Source organism: Dendropsophus ebraccatus, chromosome 6 (assembly GCF_027789765.1).
Source record: "Dendropsophus ebraccatus isolate aDenEbr1 chromosome 6, aDenEbr1.pat, whole genome shotgun sequence".
NCBI classification, from domain to species: domain Eukaryota; kingdom Metazoa; phylum Chordata; class Amphibia; order Anura; family Hylidae; genus Dendropsophus; species Dendropsophus ebraccatus.
Genome location: NC_091459.1, coordinates 60,930,933 through 60,957,769, shown reverse-complemented (window position 1 = coordinate 60,957,769; position 26,837 = coordinate 60,930,933). Strand labels below are relative to the sequence as shown.

At 43.7% G+C, this 26,837-nt stretch overlaps 1 protein-coding gene across 2 annotated transcripts in view; it reads right to left on the bottom strand.

The window, feature by feature from the left end:
- Positions 1-26,837, bottom strand: part of UST (uronyl 2-sulfotransferase) — a 636,424-nt gene that overhangs the window by 398,446 nt on the left and 211,141 nt on the right. For both annotated transcript variants that reach the window (XM_069973781.1, XM_069973782.1), the window contains exon 2: positions 10,752-10,795. In XM_069973781.1, the coding sequence (XP_069829882.1) occupies positions 10,752-10,795 (44 nt within the window). The remainder of the gene's footprint in view (positions 1-10,751; positions 10,796-26,837) is intronic.

Genomic DNA, 26,837 nt, shown 5'->3' with positions numbered 1-26,837 from the left:
GGGTGGTTATGGACAATCTGGGGTGGTTACGGACAATCTGGGGTGGTTACGGACAATCTGGGGTGGTTACAGACAATCTGGGGTGGTTACAGGCAACCTGCTGTGGTTACGGATAAACTGAAGTGCTAATAGGTAATCTGAGGTGGGTACCTGTAATCTGGCGTGGTTACGGCAATCTGGAGGGGGTCACTGGCAATTTGGGGTGGTCAGAGGCAACCTGCGGTGGTTGCGTGCAATCTGGGGGGTTACATGTAATCTGGTATGATTACGGGCAACCTGGGGTGGTTACGGGCAACCTGGGGGGGTTACAGACAATCTAGACTTATAGCTAGTGCTTATAGCTAATCTGGGGTGGTTACATGTAATTTGGGGTGGTTACAGGCAATCTGGGGTGATTACGGACAATCTGGAGGGGGTCACTGGCAACGTGCGGTGGTTACGGGCAACGTGTGGTGGTTACGGGCAACATGCGGTGGTTACGGGCAACGTGCGGTGGTTATGGGCAACGTGCGGTGGTTGCGGGTAATCTGGGGGGGTTACGTGCAATCTGACGTGATTACGGACAACCTGGGGTGGTTATGGGCAACGTGCGGTGGTTACGGGTAATCTGGGGGGGGTTAGGGGTAATTTGGGAGTAAACTGCAATTATTACTATAATAAAAAGTGTGTGTTTTATTTTTTTGTATGTTTGTCACTTTTTGTACTTTATACATTCATGTTCACTGTATTACTATGATTACTGTGATATTTTCTATCACAGTAATCATAGTTCAGTGACAGAGACCAAATTGGTCTCTGTCACTTTAAATTTTCAGAGCTTGGCTGGTTGTGGAGCGCATGCGCACTTCATAAACAGCCAGGACACGGAAGAGGAAGGAGCTCCAGGAGCAGGTGAGTATATGGGGTAGGGGAGGGTGACTCGGGGACGGGGGTGACTGGGGGGGTGGGGGGCGACTTGGGGGTGGGGGGACATCACTTTTTATCCCCTGTCACCAATCATTCATGGTGACAGGGGATAAAAAGTGCCGGCGGCACATGGCACAAGCGATCAGCGGTATATAGTATATACCGCTGATCGCTTGTACTGGGACCCCACAGGGGGGGTCCCGATGACTGCCCCATGCTCTCCGCTACCTCCGGTGGCGGAGAGCATGGGGCTTTCATTCATTTTTCTTTTTTGATCACTGTGAACAGACATTAGTCTGTTCACAGTGATCGCGGCGGCCATCTTGGATCCGATGGCCGCCGCGGGAGGGGGGGGGGTTAGTGACTGGGGCACTAGGGGGCTGATCTGGGGTCTGATTTTTACTTATTTCATCTCCCCCCACCGTGGATTCACGGTGGGGGGAGATGAAATACAGCGGCGGCACCGGCCCATTAGTGACCGCCGTTTCGGCGGTCACTAAGGGGTTAATGGGGGTCAGCTGCGGAATCGCAGCTGATCCTCATTATCTCCGGTGCTGTACACAGATGAGAGCGGGATCGCTGTCCCTGCAGCGATCCCGTTCTCATCACAAAGCCCCCTCAAGTCAGGAACGTATATGTACATTCCTACTGCACGGGGCATGTGCAATAGGAACGTATATATACAGATGGCTGACGTGAAGGGGTTAATGAAAATAATCTTATAACCAGCATGGGTTTATTAGGGATCATTCCTGTTAGACTAAGCTGATCAGCTTCTATGAGGAGGTCATTTATAGACTGGACCTTGGGAAGGCTGTGAACGTTGTGTATCTGGACTTATCAAAGGCATCTGATACTGTGCCGCATGAAAAATTAGTGTATAAAATGAGGATGCTGGGACTAGGGGAAAATATATGTAAATGGGTGAGTAACTGGTTGAGTGATAGAAAATAGAGTGTGGTTGTCGATGGAAAATACTCTGACTGGGTAACAGTTACTAGTGGGGTACCGCAGGGGTCAGTATTATGTCCACCTCTTTTTAATATGTTTATTAATAACATTGAAATAGAGCTACAGAGTAGAAACATTTTTGCTGATGATAATAAACTGGGTAAAGTAATTACCACAGAGGAGGATAATATCATATTACATATAAATTTGGAGAAGCTGGAGGATTGGGAGGAGAAACGGCAAATGAAGTTTAACCCCTTAACGATAGATGACGTACATTCATGCCATCTCATCGATTGGGGATTTCTGAGCGGGTCTGCGCCGTGAGCCGCTCTGAACTGACCCACGATCCATGATAGCTGCATTTAAATGTCTTCTGTGCAGCCTTCCCTGGTGTCTACTGGGGCTCGGTATTCTATTGATCTGGTACTGGGGCTCGGTATTCTATTGATCTATTCTATTCTATTCTATTGATCTGGTACTGGGGCTCGGTATTCTATTGATCTAGTCTGCCGCAGCCTAGATCAATAGAGCACCAATCTCATGGATCTCAAGTTGCATCAAGGCTTCACTTCTTGGATAAAATGGTGATGTCACAACCTGACTCTCAGAGCTGAGCGAACTGTGGCTGCTGGAGAGGATGATGGCAGGGGGATGCTCAGTGTCCCTCCAGTGTACTGTGTCCCTTAGTGTCCCCCACCCATCATCTTCTCCAGCAGCAAAAGCCCACACAGCCCTGGGAATTGGGTCATGACATCACCATTTTATCCAGGAAGGGAAGCCTTGATGCAGTAGTAAGTGCAGGAAAAAAAGCACTTTATGTGCATTTCCCGTAATAAGTGTTTATTGGTAATTTGTATAACTTTTGGGGGACAATATAATATTTTAACAAAAATTTTCGCCAGACTTCTCCTTTAACTTGAGCGGGTGCAGAGGAGGGCGACCAAGGTCATTAAGGGAATGGGTAGGTTACAGTACCAAGACAGGTTATCAAGCTTGGGGTTACTTAGCTTTGAAAAAAGACATTTTAGGGGCGATCTGATTACAATGTACAAATATATGAATGGACGGTACAGAGGTCTTTGCAATGATCCTAGGTCTGTAACCCTGACAAGGGGGCATCTTTTACGTCTAGAGGAAAGAAGGTTTCACCATCAACACAGATGTGGATTTTTTACTGTACGAGCAGGTTGATCCAGAGATTATTCTGACTGCCACTGGAGCCGGGAAGGAATTTTCTCCCTTTGATGGGTCAATTGACATCTGTCTCATAGGGGTTTTTGCCTTCCTCTGGATCAACACAGTAGGGTTTCTCTAGGTTGAACCTGATGGACTCGTCTTCTTTCAACCTTATTAACTATGTTACTAAAGTAGAAAACAATCATTGTCTGTTACTACTATGTGAGTCCTTCTTGATTGAAATTTTTTAGGTTGTCACTATAGATGATCATCACTTGAACATGCTGGAGTCTGGTCGTGCAGTATTTAATTGTTGGTGGCTAAAGAAGTTGGATGTAGCCCTAGGCAGTCCGGGAAAATATGGACACAGCGTATGGCAATGAAAGAAACAGTGCTGCAATCCCATTCTTCATATCATTAACCTTTTGACGTCAAAGGACATAAATTTACACCTCTTTGCCATTAAAGGGGTATAAGAGAGGGCTCACATCATGAGCCATCTTTATACTGGGCAGACCCTTGCTGCTTTTGTTCTGTGCTGCTATTTAACCTTTTAATGCCTCTGTCTAAATTAACAGCGGCATTTACATAGCTTGTACATGCCTCCATTGGTGGTCTGGTGTGGGGGGGGGGATCGGCTTACCCTGATGCAATTGGGGCAAACAGATCCATCATACTTGCAGCCTGGGTCCTCTTCCTGTTCTCTGGGCAGTCCTGGGCACGGTGATTGCTTCAGGCTGTCGGCAGCAGCCTGAAGTAATCAAGCCCATAAAAAAACATTTATTATCACAGTGTGTGGAATCGCCCAAACTAATAAATTATCACATTCATGATCTCGTATGGTAAACGGTGTAAGCGGGGGGAAAAAAATCACAGATTGCAGATTTTTGGTCACATTCAATTTCAATAAAAAAAGACAATAAAAGTTGCATATACACAAGCAAGATACCGATAGAAACTATAGAAAAAATAACACCTTAGACTGGGTTCACACTATGTTTTGGCAGTCCGTTTATAAGTGGTTACTTTTACTTTTTTTGTATGCTAAAAAAAACCTCATCTGTTTTGATCCTTTTTTTTAAATAATGGAAGCCAATGGAAAAACAGATTAACCCCTTAAGGACAGAGCCTGAAATGGCCTTAATGACAGAGACAAATTTTATGAATATGACCAGTGTCACTTTATTCATTAATAACTTCGGGATGCTTTTACCTATCCGGCTGATTCTGAGATTGTTTTCTCGTGACATATTGTACTTTACATTTCTGGTAAATTGGAGTCGATACTCATAACAAATCTTTATGAAAAAAACCCAAATAATGTGAAAAAATGTGAAAAAATGCATTTTTCCAACTTTGAAACTTTTTTGCGTATACAGAAAGTGGTTATACCACATAAATTATATATTAAATAGCATTAGCAACATGTCTACTTTATGTTGGCGGCATTTATTAAACTATCTTTCATTTTTTTTAGACAATAGGGAGCTTAAAACATTAGCAGCAAATTTCCAAATTTTCAGTAAAATTTCAAAATCAGATATTTTTAGGGACCTGTTCAGGTTTAAAGTGTATTTGAGGGGCCTGTATGTTAGAAAGCCCCACAAAGCACCCCATTTCAGAAACTGCACCCCCCACACTCTGCAAAAGCATATCCAGAAAGTGTTTTAACCCTTTAGGGGAGTCACAGAAATAAAAGCCAAGTGTGTAAGAAATTTGAAAATTTTAATTTTCTGTGCAGAGATTTTATTGTAATCCAATATTTTTCATAATTATAAACCTATTACCAGAGAAATGCACCCCAATAATTATTGTCCCGTTTCTGCAGTTTGTAGAAATACCCCATATGTGACCCTATTGCGCTATTTGACGCAACCACAAGCCTCAGATATAAGGGAGCGCCTAGTGAATTTCAACGCCTCCGTTATATTTGGTCATTTTTGACCAGGCTCTGGGGTACCAAAACCTAAAAAACACCCCTAAAGGGACACCATTTAGAAAACTACACCCCTCAAGGAATGTAACAAGGGGTGCGGTGAGCATCTGGACCCCACAGGTGCTTCACAGATTTTCAGAACAATATGGCTTGAAAAAAGAAAAAAAAATTTTTTACACTAAAATGTTGTTCTAGCCTTCAATTTTTCATTTTCTTAAAGGGATAAGAGGGAAAAAAAGACAAAAAATGTGTAGCGCAGTTTCTCCCGAGTACGGAAATACCCCACATGTGGCGATAAAGTGCCAAGGGGGCGCAGGACGAGCCTCCAAAGGGAAGGAGCGCCAATTGGCTTTTGGAAGCAGAATTTCACTGAAAAGGATTTCAAGGGCCATGTCGCATTTACAGAGCCCTCGTGCTGCCAAGACACTGGAAACCCCCCACAAGTGACTCCATTCTGGAAACTACACCCCTCAAGGAATCTAACAAGGGGTTCAGTGAGCATATGGACCCCACTGGTGACGGGCACAAATGTGGAACAATGTGACGTGAAAGGGAAAAATTTCATTTTTTCACTTTCATGGCACAAATGTGCCCGTCATCAAGGGGTCCATATCCTCACTGCACCCCTTGTTAGATTCCCTGAGGGGTGCAGTTTCCAGAATGGGGTCACTTGTGGGGGGTTTCCAGTGTTTTGGCAGCACGAGGGCTCTGTAAATGCGACATGGCATTCATCATCCATTCTAGCCAAATCCAACCTCCAAAATCCAAATGGCGCTCCTTCCCTTCGGAGGCTTGCCCTGCGCCCACATGGCGCTTTATGTCCACATGTGGGGTATTTACGGACTCGGGGGAAATTGCTCTAAACATTTTGTGTGTTTTTTTCTCTTTTAACCCCTTGTGAAAATGATAAATTCAAGGCTAAACCAACATTATAGTGTAAAAAATTTAATATTTCATTTTCACGCCACATTGTTCCACATTTGTGTCCGTCACCAGTGGGGTCCATATGCTCACTACACCCCTTGTTACATTCCTTGAGGGGTGCAGTTTCCATAATGGGGTCACTTGTGGGGGGTTTCAACTGTCTTGGCAACACAGGGGTCTTTTGAATGCAACATGGCCCCTCGAAATCCATTCCATCCAAATCCAGCCTTCAAAAACGAAATGGCGCTCCTTCCCTTTGGAGGCTTACCCTGCACCCGCATGGCGCTTTATGTCCACATGTGGGGTATTTCCGTACTCAGGGGAAATTGCGCTACACATTAAATGTTTTTTTTTATCTTTTAACCCCTTGTGAAAATGAAAAAATCATGACAAGATTAATGATTTAGAGTAAAAATTTTACAAAAATTACACTAAATGTTGGTCTAGCCTTGATTTTTTTCCATTTCCACAAGGGGTTAAAAAAGAAAATGAACACAAAACGTGTAGGGTAGTTTCCCCTGAGTACGTAAATACCCCACATGTGGGCATAATGTGCTATATGGGCACAGGGCAAGCCACCAAAGGGACAGAGCGCCATTTAGAGGCTGGAATGGAGGATGGAGGCCATGTCGCAATTACAAAGCTCCTGTGCTGCCAGAACAGTAGAAACCCCCGACAAGTGACCCAATTCTGGAAACTACACCCCATAAGGAATCTAACAAGGGGTGCAGTGAGCATATGGACCCCACTGGTGACGGGCACTTACGTAGAACATGTGCCGAGAAAATAAAAAATACCATTTTTTTCATTTTCACGTCCCAAATGTGGCCGTCACCAGGGGGCCATATCCCCGCTGCCCCCCTTGTTAGATTCCTTATGGGGTGTAGTTTCCAGAATGGGGTCACTTGTGGGGGGTTTCTACTGTCCTGGCCGCACAGAGGCTTTGTAATTGCATCATGGCATCCTCTAATGGGAATGGCGGCCATACCTACTTAGCTGGGGAAAAGGGACAATTCTAATTTATTTGGGGGTATTAGGCCAACTATTGGTTTATAAGGTTGAAAATGACAGGTGTCCATCAAACTCAACCTGTGTTGATCCAGAGGAAGGCAAAAAACCCTTGTGAGGCAGACGACAGTAGCCTCATCACTGGGGAAAAATTCCTTCCCGACTCCATAATGGCGATCAGAATAATCCCTGGATCAACGTGACCCCTGAAATAGGAATAAGGGACAGAATTTAGATAATGTAGAACCCCAGTGACGTGTGGTGCGCCTTGAAGCGATCCAGTATGCAGAGGCCGGGGTGATCAGGACAGGTGTCACACTGGAAAATGGTGTCCTTCCTGATCCCCCTGTTACGCCACACTCTGCACTTCTTCTGGGGTCTCCCGTTCTCCTGTGTGGGGGACGTCACCTGGAAAATGTTGTCCTGGTGCGATACGGGGTCCTTCATATCCAGAAGCGCTGGGTCCGCTCCATGGCTGCTAAATATTAGGGCTTTATTACTACTTCTGATATGTTCGGATCGTGCCGCAAGCTACAGTAGCTCGGGCAGCGAGGGACCAGAAGAGGGGGGTGCTGGTAAAAAGGTTATCCCCGTACAGGTGGTGACCTTTATCCAGCAGTGGGAAGATCAGTTCCCGGACGATCTTCCCACTTGTTCCGAGGATGGGGGGGGGAGGGGGCATCTGGGGCTGGATTCGGGTGTCCCTTCCTACATACACTCTAAGGGTACGTGCACACTGCGGAATCGCGACAGATAACCCTTCGTGCATTCCGCAGTTGGCACCCGCCGGCGGAGTGATGCAGGCGCACGTCTCCACACGTGTCATAGACTCCATTCTATGCACGGGCGGATTCCGCTCTCCGTCCAACGTGTTCATTCTTTGGACGGACGATGGAATCCGCCCATGCATAACATGGAGTCTATGACACGGATGGAGACATGCGCCTGCATCAGTCCGCCGGCGGGTGCCAGCTGCGGAATGCACAAAGAGTTATCCTTCGCCATTCCGCAGTGTGCACGTACTCTAAATCTGTAAGTGTACCCTGAGGTAAGCTCACAGAGTTTGTAGAATTTCACACCATACCGTCATCTCTTATTGGGACGGTACTGGCGGAAAAGACGTGTCTGGGGGGCAGTGTACGCTACGCTACTCCCAGATACGTCATTGGAGGATGAGGATGATGAGGATGAATGGAGGAAATAAGGACCCCCCATTCATCCTCACTGGCTGTTTCGGTGTTGGAGGCAATAATAACGTATCCCTCTGACGCCGAAAACACCCTGGGGGCCATCTTTATATGGGGACTAGTATATGGGGTATGTAGTGGTGTAGTGTCAAACTTTATTCAATGTAGTGTGGTGTAATGTAGTGTTTTTTTACATGTTTTTTTACAGTAAGTATAAAAAAAAAACCTACGCCAACAAAGGAGTTGCTGATAAATGCCGCACTTATGTGCGGCACTTATAAGCAGACCGTGGCAGTAGAATATAGAAAAAAAACACCCTACGCCAAAAAGGAGGAGTTGCTGATTAGCAGCGCACTTTCATGCGATGCTGATCAACACTCAGCGGCGATAGGGTGCGGAAAATAGAAAAAAAAAAATTTTGAAAAAAAAAATTAAAAAATTCTACATTCTGAACATCCCTGTAGCTGCTGATCAGTGTATTACACATATCAGCCGCTAGAGGGCAGCAGAGCGCAAAATCCGGAAAATGACGAGGCTGGAGCCGAAAATAGCCGAGAGAAGCCGAACATGACGTCACGGAGGAAGCCGAAGACCCGAACGAAGACGAGGACGCCGCGAACCCGGAAGACGCCGATCAGGAGTCCGGGACAGGTGAGTAATGTACAAATACCTCCTCTGGACCCCTCGGCTACCTAGCTGAGGGGTCCAGGGCAGGTATTTACTATTTTGTGGGACTCTGATCGCCGTGCCACCGGCCCGATCGCCGTGAACGGCCGATCGGGCCGGTGGCACGGCGATCACCATTACTTTTTACAGTAATGGCGGTCGGTGCCGTCCTCGGACAGCACCGACCGCCATTTTTTTCCGGGTCATCGGGTCGCCGATGACCCGGAAAGGTTCCGATCGCCGCTATTGGCTGATCTGAATTGATCAGCCTATAGCGGCGATCGTAAGCACGGGGGGTGTTAACCACCCCCCGTGCCGAGAAGCTAAGATGGCCTGCTATGATTTATAGCAGGCCATCTTCCCCAATCGCTGTGTGCGAACACGCAGCGATCGGGGAAACATCGGGCGTAAATTTACGCCCTGATGCGCCAAGTACCAGGGCGCGAGGGCGTAAGTTTACGCCCAATGTCGTTAAGGGGTTAAACAGATTGCACATAATTGCATTCATTTTTCCTCCTTTTTATCATAAAAAAGTATACATTAACCCCTTCCCGCACAAGGACGTAACTGTACGTCCTCGCGCGGGTAAGGGCGTTCAGAGGAGGGCCATGCAGCCCGGGGCCGCGGCTATTAAATTTGAATCACATTTTATCACATTCCTGATCTTGCACGGTAAACGGTGTAAGCGCAAAGTGAAAAATTGCGCATTTTTGGTCGCATCAAATCCAGAAAAATTGTAATAAAAAGACAATGACAATGACAAAAAAAAATGACACCTCACACAGCCCCATAGACCATATATAAAAATGCAACTGCTATGGCCTTTTAAGCACAAGGAGGAAAAAACGAAAATTAGCCTGGTTCTAAAGGGGTTAAACAGACAGCAAAAACCCAGCCTTACACTGCACCAAAGGCATATATTAAAGCATTATATGGATACAAAATTGTAACTTGGTGGAAGAGCATTGCCTTGGTTTAAGAGCTCCCTGTACTGGGTGGGAGGGGCATGGTCAGCACAGCGGGGTCTACAGCTCTGTACTCTGACCCAGGAAGTCTCCCTCACCTTCCAAATCATAGCAGATCCACTTCAGGCTGGAGCTAACATCAGGGAACAGGACTGTGGAGGTAATCTCTACATAGCTATAACCCTTCTCTTCCCGGACAGAGAGTGCTGCTATACTGTGCCCACATCTGTCCTGCTCCTTTCTGTCTCTCTCTGTTTCCCATCATCTCCATTACTGCTATAATGTGCCTGCCCTCACACTCAGCCATTCATATTGCTGTATAGAAAAGTTGCTGTCACTGTCCTCCTGCACAGCTATGTGATTCTTACTTACTGATTGGCCAATGCTGAACACACCCCCTTCCCCATTGCTGTCATGTGACCACACAGAGCTCTGAAAGCAGCCCTACTTCTCTATTCTAGCCTGTTGTACTACGCTACTGCATTATGGCGATCTGCAGCTCTATCCTGTATCTATAAACTGCTGCTGTCAAGTTAATGCAATTACTATACATTATACACCACATGCTGATTGCTAAACTGTACAGTAACTTATAATATCACATATTCAGCTGCAAATCATTTTATTATATAGATTTTGAAATGTGCTTTTTTAGTATCTTCAGCAGCTAATTCAGTACAGTAATACACTGTATGTACCACAGAGAGGCACTACTGGACAACCAATGTGTGCATGCGCTTCAGTAGTGCAGGTGTGTACTATGCACAGTTATTTCAGATAATACCTGAGACACCAAATGGCTTATCTAGGCCATGCTACCACTACAGGATTTTAGTTTGAAATGACAGCTGTCTATTGATAATAATGGCCATAAATAATGATCATTATGAAAAGACATCCACCTTTGACTGGTAAATGATGGCCTGTTCCTGTAGTGTGAACATAGCCATAACTCGTAAATAATACATTTTTAATGTATACAATGCTAGATTAACAAATAAAATAGGTATCAAGAAATGGTAAAATTACCTTTGGGGTTGGGGGACCATGATCATCCAAGAAAGTAGAGTTACCTGTGAGGAAAAAAGGACATTATAAAACACAAACATATAGATATATAATAATATATTATAAGTAGTAATATGTAACCTATCAAATATGTTTCTACTGAACATCTCCAGGAAGAAACTATGTCATGGATTACATATCTATTTTTTGCTGTCCTCTGCTCCTAAACAAACACTTTAAAGGGGTTAACCAGTAAAAATCTTTTCTTTATTTCTCTGTCCAAGACAGGAACTGTCTGGAGCAGTAGCAAATCCCCATAGAAAAAGCTCTCCTGTTTTGGACAGTTCCTGTCTTGGACAGCGGTGTCAGCATAGAGCACTGTGTCAGACAGAAAAGAAAACACCATTTTCTGCAGGACATACAGCAGCTGATAAGTATGGGAAGACTTAAGATTTTTAAATAGAAGTAAATTACAAATCTATATAACTTTATGAAACCAGTTGATTTAAAAGAAAAAGATGTTCGCTGGACAACCCCTTTAAAGAAATTAATATGAGCCTACATTTTGATCACACTGTATGCTCCTTCATAGTAACCTAAGTGAAACCATTACAGACCCAACTATTTTCTTGTCTTGGCTTTCCAGATTCCCCTCAAGTTTCTGAATGTTTTCAAAATGTGTTTTGTTTTCCCAGTTATACCTTATTTCCCCCTCAGATTCCCTACAACCGATTGCACATTCCAACAACTAACTTTGAGTTCTAGAAGCACGTACACAATAACATCTAGCAGCCCTGTATATGCTGCCACTTTTTTCCTTTATCTATAACCATACTGTATGCATTCATCATGAACGTGCATGGACCAGACGGATGGCTGCCCCACAACCCTCCCCGTATCTAGGTGGATCATGTGGCTGACTGCCATTAACCCCTTAAACGCTGAGATCGTGTCATGACCACAGCGTTTTAGTGTAAGTCACAGGAGCATCTCCTGTCACTTACAAGATCACAACCCCACGCAGTGTGCCTGCAGGGGTCCCGATCGCGTTGCCTGACTGCCGGAGGTATCTTACCATCCTCCATGCAGTCAAGTCTTCAGACTTCTGATAGAGTCTGCCCCATAGGTGATAAAATAAAAGCACACAATAAGGCCATTTTAAATTTATCTATTTGCAAAAAAAGTTTTACTGTTAATAAAAATATTTAAACATCAGAAAAGCTATATAAACATGCATATCCCTGTATATGTATGTTCAGACTAACCAATAGAACAAATATATCATGCCAGTTTTACCAGTTAAGTGCATTATGTAAACACGGAAGCTATCAAAATATGCAGTATTGTTTTTTTTATCCCAATTTCACGCCATAAATGATATTTTGGGGGTTTTGTCATTAATTTTATGGTAGATTGAAAGGCACCATTACAAAATACACCTATTTCACCTGCTGAAAAAGCAAGCCCTTACATGGTCCTGTAGATGGAAAGCTAAACGTTTTATGGCTCTTAAAAGGCCATAGAGGAGGAAAAAACAAAAAGGAAAATTGTCATGGTCATTAAGGCCATTTTAGGCTCTGTGTCTTCTGGGTTTGAGGGAATCTGTCACTAAGTTTTTAGTTATTTATTCTGTGGGTTTCAGACATGGCTTTTTTTAAGCAGTTTTTTTATGCAGTTTATTCAAACCAAATTAGGAAGTGCACCCAGCGGGACGGAGATGTACAAAGTTAGGCCTTTATATTTTCCATTCTTTGGTTCTAAAAACTGCCACAAAAAAGCTGTGTGTAAAATGACCCATTTAGCAAAGAATAAACTGAACTGAAGTACAAATACCTCACAGAGTTTAAACCCCAAAATATTTCTTCAATGGTCTCCATATTAAAGGAAAACTAACAGCAGGTTTGAACAAACCCTGCAGCCACGTACCTCATCTTTCTGGCGCTGTTTTCAAGAACTTTGGTTAAAAAAGAAATTTGTAAATGAGCTAATTAGGAGCACTGGGGGCATTCTTTGCTATCTAGATTGCACTGCTCGACCTGCACTGGTCTGGGGGCGGTGAGCAAGGAATGCCCCATTGCTCCTAATTAGCCCATTTGCAAATTTCTTTTTCATTACATTTCTTGGAAAAGGTGGGACAACAAAGAAACGAAGACCAGTAAGCAGCTGCAGGGAGATATCAGCAGGTTTGTTTGCACTAACCTGCTGATAGTTTCTTTTTAAAAATGTTGCTTTTGTTTAGTATAGTCTACAATACGCTGTATTAGCTAAAATTCCTCTCGTATCAGTTTCCTCTCTCTCTTATCTTTCTCTGAGTAACAGTAGGAAATTTTTTATGGAGACTATGTTCATTACTTTAAAGCTCTGCAATACAGAATTATTCCTTAGTGTGATATGTGAGCAGCCACATTGTGTCCACATGGTTTGGACACCGTCATCCCTTTGGCCATGCACAGGAATGACTTCCAGATGCCATTCCGGAATTTCCACATGATGTTTCTCTACAACTTTAGGAAGGTAATTACAGGCTGATTATTGTTCAATTTATTGTCTTATAAATAGAAACAGTGGTTAGGATTTAAGAATAGAGTCTATCCTTACACCATATTTCTTTTACAAAGGTGTTATGTTCTTGTTCGATATCTATCTATCTATACTGTGTATATATATATATATATATATATATATATATATATATATATATATAAACAAACAAAACACAACAATCACTGAACTCAGGGAGAACAGTGAAAAATTCCAATGGAGTACTCATTTACGAGTCTCCATTGATTGTCCCATACAAAATTTAAATATGCAAAAAAAGGGGTCCATGGAGCCTCAGTTACGAGTCTCAAAACACGGGAATAGCCAGATATCCCTCTCTCCAGAGAAGGAAGCCCATTGCCAAGGGGTGCCTCCTAGTGGGGAGAGCACCAAACCACCCTGATACGTAGTCCCTCAGGTCCTCACTCTGTTGCGAGCTTTAGGACCTAAATAGGGAAACACCAGGGTGGCCCCTGTGAGTCAAAGTCTAACTCTGTGGCGAGTATAACGAGATAAGACAAAGGTTACCAAGGCTAGGCATCCATCCACAGACTGCAGTTTCGGGGTATTTGCCCCTCGTCAGTGTGGAGCAGGATTCTGGCTACTGGGGCAATGATAAATAGACCAACAAAACACAACAATCACTGAACTCAGGGAGAACAGTGAAAAATTCCAATGGAGTACTCATTTACGAGTCTCCATTGATTGTCCCATACAAAATTTAAATATGCAAAGACTTTTGTTAGACTTTGACTCACAGGGGCCACCCTGGTGTTTCCCTATTTAGGTCCTTAAGCTCGTAACAGAGTGAGGACCTGAGGGACTACGTATCAGGGTGGTTTGGTGCTCTCCCCACTAGGAGGCACCCCTTGGCAATGGGCTCCCTTCTCTGGAGAGAGGGATATCTGGCTATTCCCGTGTTTTGAGACTGGTAACTGAGGCTTCATGGACCCCTTTTTTTGCATATTTAAATTTTGTATGGGACAATCAATGGAGACTCGTAAATGAGTACTCCATTGGAATTTTTCACTGTTCTCCCTGAGTTCAGTGATTGTTGTGTTTTGTTGGTCTATTTATCATTGCCCCAGTAGCCAGAATCCTGCTCCACACTGACGAGGGGCAAATACCCCGAAACTGCAGTCTGTGGATGGATGCCTAGCCTTGGTAACTCTTGTCTTATGTCGTTATACTCGCCACAGAGTTAGACTTTGACTCACAGGGGCCACCCTGGTGTTTCCCTATTTAGGTCCTAAAGCTCGCAACAGAGTGAGGACCTGAGGGACTACGTATCAGGGTGGTTTGGTGCTCTCCCCACTAGGAGGCACCCCTTGGCAATGGGCTTCCTTCTCTGGAGAGAGGGATATCTGGCTATTCCCGTGTTTTGAGACTCGTAACTGAGGCTCCATGGACCCCTTTTTTTGTATATATATATATATATATATATATATATATATATACACTCACTGGCCACTTTATTAGGTACACCTGTCCAACTGCACGTTACCACTTAATTTCTAATCAGCCAATCACATGGCGGCAACTCAGTGCATTTAGGCATGTAGACATGGTCAAGATAATCTACTGCAGATCAAACTGAGCATCAGTATGGGGAAGAAAGGTGATTTGAGTGCCTTTGAACGTGGCATGGTTGTTGGTGCCAGAAGGGCTGGTCTGAGTATTTCAGAAACTGCTGATCTATTGGGATTTTGACGCACAACCATCTCTAGGGTTTACAGAGAATGGTCCGAAAAAGAAAAAACATCCAGTGAGAGGCAGTTCTGTGGGCGGAAATACCTTGTTGATGCCAGAGGTCAGAGGAGAATGGGCAGACTGGTTAGAGCTGAAAGAAAGGCAACAGTGACTTAAATAGCCAACCGTTACAACCAAGGTAGGCAGAAGAGCATCTCTGAACGCACAGTACGTCGAACTTTGAGGCAGATGGGCTACAGCAGCAGAAGACCACACCGGGGTGCCACTCCTTTCAGCTAAGAACAAGAAACTGAGGCTACAATTTGCACAAGCTCATCGAAATTGGACAGTAGAAGATTGGAAAAACGTTGCCTGGTCTGATGAGTCTCGATTTCTGCTGCGACATTCGGATGGTAGGGTCAGAATTTGGCGTCAACAACATGAAAGCATGGATCCATCCTGCCTTGTATCAACGGTTCAGGCTGGTGGTGGTGGTGTCATGGTGTGGGGAATATTTTCTTGGCACTCTTTGGGCCCCTTGGTACCAATTGAGCATCGTTGCAACGCCACAGCCTACCTGAGTATTGTTGCTGACCATGTCCATCCCTTTATGACCACAATGTACCCAACATCTGATGTCTACTTTCAGCAGGATAATGCGCCATGTCATAAAGCTAGAATCATCTCAGACTGGTTTCTTGAACATGACAATGAGTTCACTGTACTCAAATGGCCTCCACAGTCACCAGATCTCAATCCAATAGAGCATCTTTGGGATGTGGTGGAACAGGAGATTCGCATCATGGATGTGCAGCCGACAAATCTGCGGCAACTGTGTGATGCCATCATGTCAATATGGACCAAAATCTCTGAGGAATGCTTCCAGCACCTTGTTGTATCTATGCCACGAAGAATTGAGGCAGTTCTGAAGGCAAAAGGGGGTCCAACCCGTTACTAGCATGGTGTACCTAATAAAGTGGCCAGTGAGTGTGTATATATATATATATATATATATATATATATATATATATATATATATTTTATATTAATTCCTTTATTTAACAAATATATCTTAAAACAATAACAATTTAACAATATTACTCCCCTATCTTAACCCTCTACAATAAGCCATGCATAATTCCATGTAATTCATATCTTTGCAAAAATAATATGTACATGTTATTATCTTACAGTGAGGTGTATCTCCTCGCGGCGCTAATGAAGAGAAAAAAAATAATAATAAAAAAATAAAATAAGACAAAATCTCTTTTTCCTTATTCTCCCTTTCCCTTTTTTTTCCCTCTTTTTCCCCCCAAAGAATAAGTAACATCTTTTATCCGTTTATTCAGGAGGCATCTGGGGAAGCCATCGGAGCACAGGATATCTCCTCAGTCCCATGCGTTCAGCCCCAAAAACAAACTATAAAATAAAATGCAAAAAAAAACACATTTATATCTATATTACTCCATATCTCTAGCCCAGGAGCTTCCGATTAGGCTTAGCTTATATCAACAATCAAATTTCCACACTTCCTTCCACCTTGCCTTCCTCCCAAGAGAGCAGGCCTTATCAAAGGTCCACCCTCCCGGCGGGGCCAAATCCTCATACACTCTGATACCCCGATCCCCATCACGAATCTCAAACCACCCTCTTACATCTTACATCCATCCATCTTACATCTTACAAGCTTACATCCATCCCAGCTTTTACAGTTGACCACCAATCACCTTCTCTTAGAATCACTACCGTGCTCCTTTTCCCTAATCTTTTCAAAAAAAAAAAACAACAAAAAAAAACCATCCCTAATGGGACCAAACCATCGGACCAGAGGTCATCCCCGACCGAACAGGTCGAGAAAGCACAGAGCCGAGCCCCATGTCCTCCACTGCGCCCCGACACCCCCCTTAATCATACTTTAATTATTACTCAACTAGCGCCCGGGAGAAAACCTCATCGTTCACAATTTTATCACTATAGTCATTGTATTATTTTTGAGCATGTCTAATTATAAATAGCTTGGCTTACGCTAAAGGGTTTATTTAATCATATATCCTGTATATATATTAGTATTATTGTGCAAGACACATACTAAATCTGTCCTATTCCACAATTAGATGTGCTAGATACCTGCCAGACAGAATTGAACTTTTAATGGATGATAACCGTACCAAGCCCATACACTGCTAAATTATCATGCAACAGAGCTATATATAGTCAGTAGAGATGAGCGAATAGTACTCAATCGAGTAGCTTCTCGATCGAATACTACACTATTTGAAATACTTGAGCATCTGAGTGTTTCCTCTCCCAACCTCCCTGGGGCTTTTTTTTTTTTACCAATAATTATGCAGGGGGTGTGTAACAGGCCCTAGGAGCACGCTGGCATTGCAAGAACAGCATCTACATTCATTGGTTGGCTTACTCACGTGGCCTCCAGAGTATAAGAACTTGGCTTTTCCTGCTCTTCGTCAGATGTCATCTTGCAGCTAGTCAGGGATAGAGGATCCAGCAAGGAGAGTGAGCTTTTAGCTGATTCTAGTCAGGAAAGACCCCAAAAGCCCTTGTTAGGGCTACAAGTGTAAACAGCACAGCATATATTTTGTGATTCTCTATGAATAGGCCTGCTACTACCACATCTGCAGCTCATTCTCAGAGCCAGGCATCCGCTCACTGTGAAGAATTGGCTGCAGTAAGCAGTGACCATTTTCTCAGATTGTAGGCAGGAAAGACCCCAAAAGCCCTTGTTAGGGCTATTACACAGCACAGCACAGCATAGCATATACATACGCATATACAGTGCATAGACAAGCAGAATATCAGCTAGATAGACAGCCAGGCATGCAATTTAAAATTCTCCTGCATAGGGCTGTGTCTGTCTATTTTGTCCTACAGTTGAATTGTCCCAGGATAGTCTATTGCGCTCTGTGCTTTTTAAAAATAAAGAACACCTCTCACATATCGCCTGCAGGCATAAATAAAACTTAAGATATATCCAGTGCGTGCCAGGCTTGGCCTAATTACGATGTGATAGCAATAATCGCAGTTTTATTTGCCTCTGCGCCAGGTTTAAGAAAAATTGCACGTATCTGTCAGAACCGGAAGGTACAAACACAACAAGACAGTGGGCCCTAGGTCTGTACCCACCCACTGTCCCTACCTGTTTGCCTCGATCGGCCCTAGACGGCAGTGGACAACCACGTAGACGTTCCCTACGCTGATTACGTGCACACAGAACGAGACGGACAAACATACATAAGAATAGTCTACAAGCCGGGTCAAAACCAAAACAGGCAGCAAAGTACAAAATCAGCAGGCAAAGCGATCGTCAAATAGTCAAGCAGAAGGTCAGATAACAAGATGAATCAAACAGAGGGATTAGGAAAGGGGTTCGCAGGAATAGACAGGGAAGCTGGAGCTAGGAGTTAACCTAATTAACCAGCGCTGGAACTCTGCCTTAGCTTTGCTTTATACTGAGCAAGAGCCTGGTCCGGATCCTCATTAGACCGGTGCTCTGATCCTCCAGGCTGCAGACAGGCAGAGAAACCAGTCAATGACAGAGACCAGACAGGTGTAAAATCAAGTCCAGAAGCTTCTCAGCTTAAGGGTATATTCACACGGGCGGGCTCGCAGCGAGATTCTCGCTGCGAGCCCGGCAGGTCCTGTCAGTTCCCATAAACTACATACTTGCTGCGGTCTAAACGACCGCAGCGAGTATGTAATTATACCGCGCTTAACCCCTTCTACTCCCGCCGGCTGTAAGCAGCATACATTACCTGACCTTGCTGCACGGGTCCGGCGTCCTGCTCTCCCGTCCGGCCAATTAGTTTGTTGCCCAGCCGCAGCCACTGATTGGCCGGGCGGGAGAGCAGGACGCCGGACCCGTGCAGCAAGGACAGGTAATGTATGCTGCTTACAGCCAGCGGGAGTAGAAGGGGTTAAGCGCGGTATAATTACATACTCGCTGCGGTCGTTTAGACCGCAGCAAGTATGTAGTTTATGGGAACTGACAGGACCTGCGGGGCTCGCAGCGAGAATCTCGCTGCGAGCCCGCCCGTGTGAATATACCCTAACTCCTGCAAAGCCAGAAGCTGAGAAGCAATCGGGTGTGGCACACAAAAGCAAAACACCAGGCCCAGTTCAGACCAGGCTACTGCAGATTCCTAACAGTATCGCTGGCTGGCGTATGTAACACTTCAGATTTATCCAGTAAGGTGGTTTTTCCATCAGATTCAATTTCAATTTCAATTGAAAGAACCATACCCCTTTATGTTTAGAACATGTCTGACCACATCACACACACAAACCCAATGACAGTTAGCGGTGAGCAGTTTAATTTCCCCCTCGCCCAATGCCATCTGTGGTTGTCATAGGCAACATCACTTAAAGGGGTGCTCAAAATTTGGCTTTCTGTCCATGCTAATGTAGAGTAAAGGTTTCCTCCTGTTTTTTTCTAGTTTACACAGAGGTTATATTGTGTTTAGAGTGTATTGTTGAGAGGCTGTGTTAGTAGAGAAATACTGCGACTTGGGCGTGTTAGATGCACCCAGGCATGCTTCCCCTGTTGTCCCAGTTGCATTCCAGATGTGTTTGCATCAATTTCTGAGTTCCAAGTGGTCGAATTTAGGTTTCCAAGAAACAAGCGTTTTTCTCCCATAGGCTTAAATGGGATTTGAATCAAATTTCGAGTCTTCAAATATTTCACTATTCGCTCTTCTCTAATAGTCAGCAATATCTGTGGACCCTTGCTTTGGTGTAAAAATAATAAAGAGTTGTATTTACCTGTCCAGGCCCCTACAGTATCTTGGTGCCTTGTCCCTGTGTTTCCAGTTATCACAGTGGCCTCGGACTTCTGATCCCATCTCTGAAGTGACAGGCTGCTTAGCCAATCACTGCCGAGAGGGGAAACTGCCGGGGCCCGTGATTGGTTGACTGGCCTGACACTACAGAGATGGGTTTGGAACGGGTAAGTCTGGACAGGTATATAATCTTTATTTTTTTTTCTTTACCCTAGCATCATCTGTGCATCAATAATAACTGTGCTTCGGCTTCAAATCTTTGGCAGATAATCTGTCAGATAATCTTTCTGTGAAAATGGATCCTCAGGGCCCTTTTACACGGAAAGATTATCTGACAGATTAACTGCCAAAGATTTAAAGCCAAAACCAGGAATGGATTTGAAAAGAGGAGAAATCTCAGGCTTTCCTTTATTACCTGATCTCTGTTTATAGTCCATTCCTGGCTTTGGCTTCAAATCTTTGGCAGATAATCTGTCAGATAATCTTTCCGTGTAAAAGGGCCCTTACAAGGAGCTATAATCTGGTGAATTGGCCTGATTTGGCAATTATTGCTCCATGTAATAGGGCCCTTAAACTTAAAGGGGTTGGCCACTTTATAGTAAAATTGTTCAGTGTACAGTATTGGTAGGTATACTCACTGTAAATACTGACAGCAGCTCCCTGTGTACCACATAGAGCTAAAATCAGACTCCCTCCTCCAGGCTCTGCTGCCCTGCTCTGTGGTGTTTCTGTCCATAACATGGCTGACATGAAGGGGCATGTGACCATGCCCTGCCCCCAGTGTCCTCCATAGATACATACAGGCTCAGTGGTGGACATAGGGGGGTGGGGTACAGTCACATACTCCTTCATGTCAGCCATCTTATGGACAGACTTACCACAGAGCAGGGCAGCCCAGCCTGGAGGAGGGGAGCCTGATGTTAGCTGTATGTGGTACACAGGGAGCAGCTGTCAGTATATACAATGAGTACACTTACTAATACTGTACACTGAACTATTTTACTATAAAGTGGCCAACCCCTTTAAACATTATGGAGACACACCCAGAGTGATACACGTGGGCCAATACAGGAAACAAATGGTCTGGCTTGTATTTCTTTATATACTATCTTTCATATTTTTCATATACTTGGAATTGTAGTATGTGATTTATTTCAATTATTTTGTGTGGTAATCTTAACACATGTATTACTGATTGGCAGGTCCGGCGTTAGGGAGGGAGGGGGCAAGCAGGGCAATTGCCCATTAATTGAGAGTAATATGTAACAATATTAGTATACTTTTTTTCTATATATCAACATGAGTACACTTCTTGAGAGCCTATATACCTTTTTCTTGGCTTCTTGTATAGCCAGTATAATGGGGTCACTCAGCTTTCCTAGCATCTTGTATAGTAAGTATAATGGGTCAGGATACAAGGCGCAATAGCAAACAGACTAGACTTTAATTGAAATCAATAAAAACAGAAAATATTAGCCGTATTTTAGATTAAAATGGCAGCTGTTATTTTACTAAAATAGGTGTGAACCAAAGGCTATGTTCCCACAACCTCTTTTTAATGAAAATAACAGATTTATCAAACTGGTGTAAAGTGAAACTGGCTCAGTTGCCCCTAGCAACCAATCAGATTCCACCTTTCATTTTCCAAAGAGCCTGTGAGGAATGAACACCATGTTTGATAAATCTCCCCCATAGTTATTAAAATAAGGGTTGTTATTTCATAATGTGGCCATAGATAATGATGATGATCATTATTAATGGCTGTGATTATTAAACAATGGGTGTTTTTTTTTTTTACCCAAAAAGATGTTGTGGGAACATAGCCTTAAATAGGGCCTAATATTGATCAGTTACTAAAAATATATTGGCCTTACAATCTAGAGTTCATGATTGTTGTCTATACATTTTTTCTTTATGACCTTTGCCACAACATACTGCATGACCTTGTGTTACACATAGCATCCTTCTGACATGGTAGTAGAAAGAGACCACAGGTAAACAGGGAATACTCTGATATCAATATAAAAATATATCAAAGAACTTCAGGCAACATTTCCACATATGTTACATACCAGGTTAATAAATTATGGCTGTCATTATCACATCACAAATGTAAATAATATTCTTACTTATCAAGCAGATTTAAACCAAAGAAAAATGTTTATACAATTAATCTCTGTGGTCTCATCTGCGTAAGTAGCCAGAAGTTAAGGAAACGCCTAGCTGTTAACCAACATTTCTTTTAGGGTACAAACCCACTTGACGTATTTGCTGCGTGAATCAGTCTTAGGGTATAAACCCACACACCATATATGCAGCGTATTTTCTACTGCGATACGCAGCAAATACGCAGAAAATACGCAGCAGATTAGATCTAAATAACTGAACACAGCATCAAATCTTCACCATCACATCTGCTGCGTATTTGCTGCGTATTTGCTGCGTATACGGTGTGTGGGTTTATATCCTAATAGAGATTATTCATTTTAAAGGGGTAGTGCGGCGTTTAAAAATTATTCACTAAATAACACACATTACAAAGTTATACAACTTTGTAATGTATGTTATCTTAGTGAATGGCCCCCTTCCCCGTGTTCCCCCCCACCCACACCAGACCCGGAAGTGTGATGCACTATACTCACCTGATCCGTGTCGACCCCCGTCCGCCATCTTGGAACAATGATGTCATCTTCGGGAGGCAGGCCAAACCATCCCATCCGTCCCTCATGCCGGCCCCCCTATGACGCGGCATTAGGGGGCCGTCATGAGGGACGGATGGAGCGGTTTAGCCGGCCTCCCGAAGATTACATCATTGTCCCAAGATGGCGGACGGGGGTCGACGCAAATCAGGTGAGTATAGTGCATTACACTTCCGAGTCTGGCGTGGGTGGGGGGAACACGGGGAAGGGGGCCATTCATTAACATAACATACATTACAAAGTTGTATAACTTTGTAATGTGGGTTATTTAGTGAATAATTTTTAAACGCCGCAAAACCCCTTTAAGGCTATGTTCACACAACATACTTTTTATGACTGGATAATGTACACTAGTGTAAAAAAAAAATTAAAAAAAAACTGATATAAAACATAAAAAGTTCCCCCAGATAATAAAATTACATTGTATTCTCCATTCAAAATATACATATAGATAAAACATTTAACCCATTGCCTCTTCAGCCTGTTTTAACCTTAAAGGGGGTATCCAGCGCTACAAAAACATGGCCACTTTCCTTCACAGACAGCCCCACTCTTGTCTCCAGCTTGGGCGGGGTTTTGCTGCTCAGTTCCATTGAAGTGAATTGAGCTTAATTGCAAACCGCTCCTGAACTGGAGACAATAGTCGTGTTGTCTCTGAAAGGGAGTGGCCTTGTTTTTGTCGCACTGGATAAACCCTTTAGTGTCCAGGGCCTATTTTTCAAATCTGACCTGTCTCTCTTTATGTAGTGATAACTGTGCGATGCTTCTAACAATTGCGGTTATTCTGAGATTGTTTTCTGTGACTTATTTCTCTTTATGTTTATGGTATACACTCAGTAGTTTTTTGTTAAAACTTTAGTGAACATCCTTTTACTTGCTAGGATGTTAGAGAACTTCGAAATTTTGCATCGATTTTTTCAAATTTTCATGAAAATTTCAAATCTGATTTTATTAGGGACCAGTTAAGTTCTCAAGTGGATTTGTGGGGCCTGTATGTCAGTTACCCCCATAAAACACTTCACTGTAAAAACTGCAACCCTCAAAGTATTCAAAGTAACATTTTTAAAAGTTTATTAACCCTTTAGGTGTTTCGCAGAAATTTAAGCAAACTGGAAGGGAAATTTAAAATTCTATTTTAATAAATTTTTTCCTCTAACACAGCACATACTGAGAAATACCACTCACTATTTATTCCCCTTATTCCAATGTTTCTAGAAATCTCCCACATTTGGCCACAGTGCGTCACCTGAATCAACCACAGGCCACAGACATGACAATTTTAAGGCCTTTTTTTTTATTTCAGGCGGGTTTTTTTTTTAGCTTTTATACAATATCACCGAGGCCTTGCTGTGCCAAAATATTTGTCTAAGACAAGTTGACATTTCCATCGATACCATTCTGTGGGACATTTGGCACCCTAATCACTTTTTATTAAATTTTGTATGCGGTGGTATGAATAAAAAACACAATTTATCAGCTGTTTTCACCATTTTTTTTGTACTGTTTACTATACGTTACATATGACATGTTATTATTATTCGTCAGGTTGGTACGACAGCTATATCCATTTTATATAGCTTTTGTTATTGTTATTTTTTCGCCAATTGAGTTATATGAGGGCTTTTTTTTGGGCGGCATAATCTGAGGTTTTTAGTGGTACACCTTTTGGGTACATGTGACGTTTTGATAGCTTTTATCTATATTTTTTAGGGGGTGGGATTAACAAAAGATTGTCATTTTGATTAGGCAGTGGGCAGCAGAGGGGAGCTGCTGATCGTCGTTAGGGACAGTGGGGGGGGGGGGGCAGGGAAAGATTGACGTTTGGGAAACGTCATGTAGCAGGAACTACATGCCTTACATGACGTTTCCCAATCTTCATTTTGCGGCAAGGGTTAAAGCGACTCTGTACCCACAATCTGACCCCCCAAATCACTTGTGCATTCGGATAGCTGCTTTTAATCCAAGATCTGTCCTGGGGTCCGTTCGGCAGATGATGCAGTTATTGTCCTAAAAAACAACTTTAAGGGTATATTCACATGGGCGGGCTCGCAGCGAGATTCTCGCTGCGAGCCCGGCAGGTCCTGTCAGTTCCCATAAACTACATACTTGCTGCGGTCTAAACGACCGCAGCGAGTATGTAATTATACCGCGCTTAACCCCTTCTACTCCCGCCGGCTCCCCCGCTGTAAGCAGCATACATTACCTGTCCTTGCTGCACGGGTACGGCGTCCTGCTCTCCCGTCCGGCCAATTAGTGTGTTGCCCAGCCGCAGCCACTGATTGGCCGGGCGGGAGAGCAGGACGCCGGACCCGTGCAGCAAGGACAGGTAATGTATGCTGTTTACAGCGGGGGAGCCGGCGGGAGTAGAAGGGGTTAAGCGCGGTATAATTACATACTCGCTGCGGTCGTTTAGACCGCAGCAAGTATGTAGTTTATGGGAACTGACAGGACCTGCCGGGCTCGCAGCGAGAATCTCGCTGCGAGCCCGCCTGTGTGAATATACCCTTAAACTTGAAGCCTTGTGCCCAAAGGCCGGGGATTAGAGTATCTGTGACCTAACTTTGCACCACCCCTCCATCCCTCCTCCCCACCCTCTTCATTATTAGGAATGCCACTGGAACATTTTCTCCTGTCTGAACATTGCACAGGTGCCTTAACGAGAGGAATAGGAGACAATCTGCCTGGAGCATTCCTAATGATGAGAGGGGTGGGGAGGAGGGACAGAGAGGTTGCGCCAGCCTAATGCAGACACAATCTAAGCCTCGGCCGTTGGGCACGGGGCTGCCAGTTTAACCCTTAGAGGACAAGGCCAATTTCAATTTTTGCGTTTTTGTTTTCTTCTCCCTGTGCTTAAAAAGCCATAGCAGTTGCATTTTTTCTTCTAGAGACCCACATGAGCCCTTATTTTTGCTCCACTAATTGTACTCTGCAATGATTGTACTCTGCAATTTTCATAAAGTACACTGCAAAACCAGAAAAAAATTCAATGTGTGGTGAAATTGAAAAAAAAAAAACGCATTCCTTTTACTTGGAGGGTTTTTATTTTTACGCCGCTCGCCCTGGGGTAAAACTTGTTATATATGTTCCTCAAGTCGTTACGTTTACAATGATATGTAACATGTATAACTTTTATTTTATTTGATGGCTTGTAAAAAATTCAAACCATTGTTAACAAATATATGTTCCTTAAAATTGCTCTATTCCCAGGCTTATAGCGCTTTTATACTTTTGTCTATGGGGCTGTTTGAGGTGTCAGTTTTTGCGACATGATCTTTATTTTCTATCGGTACCTTTATTGCGCATATGCGACTTTTTGATTGCTTTTTATTACAATTTTTCTGAATTTGATGCAACCAAAATGCTGAATTTTGCACTTGGGGATTTATTGCGCATACACAGTTTACCGTGCGAGATCAGAAATATGATAAATTAATAGCTCGGGCCATTACGCACACGGCGATACCAAACATGTTCATTTATTTGTTTTTATTTATAACATTGGAAAAGGGGGGGTGATTCAAACTTTTTTTTTTTTTAACTTTTACACTTATACTAGAAATCCCCCTGGGGGACTTCTAGTATAAGTACACTGATCTCTCATTGAGATCTATGCTGTATAGTTATACAGCATAGATCAATGAGATAGGCACTTGATTGCTTCCGGCTGCTGCAGCCGGAAGCAATCGAGTGCCGAGCTGGGATCAGCGCCACTACGGCGCAGACCCCAGCCCGAGCCGGATGTGTGGATTGCTCTGCCGGGACAACGTTCCGGAGGGGGGGGGGGGGGCGATCGGAGTTCTTCCCTTTTCATCTTCTCCATCTGCCCTGGGCCGTTATGACAACTTCTCTGAGCCACGAATTTACAGAATCTGCCAGACAGACATATGAGGCTCCTCACTCTGTCACCATCCTCATCTCTCTACAAACTGCACATCTGTATTGGCCCCTTTACACCCTCATTTTGTGGGTAGGCTGACTCTATGTGACCACCTTATAGTACATGTCCCCCTCTGTGTGGTCCACTCTAGTACATGCCCTATTGCATACACTCCCCATGTAGTGCCCCTTATAGATGGCCCCCCCAATGTTTACAGATGCCCCCTTTATAGATGCCCCCTGTGTTGTCTCCTTTATAGATGGCCCCTCAATGTTTTATCCTTATAGATGCCCCCCTAGGTGTTGTCCCCTTTATAGATGGCCCCCCATGTTATCCCCCTTAAAGATGGCCCCCTGTGTGGTCCCCCTTATAGATGGCTCCCATTGTAATCCCTCTTATAGATGTCCACCATTGTAATCCCCCTTTATAATCCCCCTTATAAATGCCCCCCATTGTAATCCCCCTTATAGATGGCCCCATTGTAATCACCCTTATAGATGGCCCC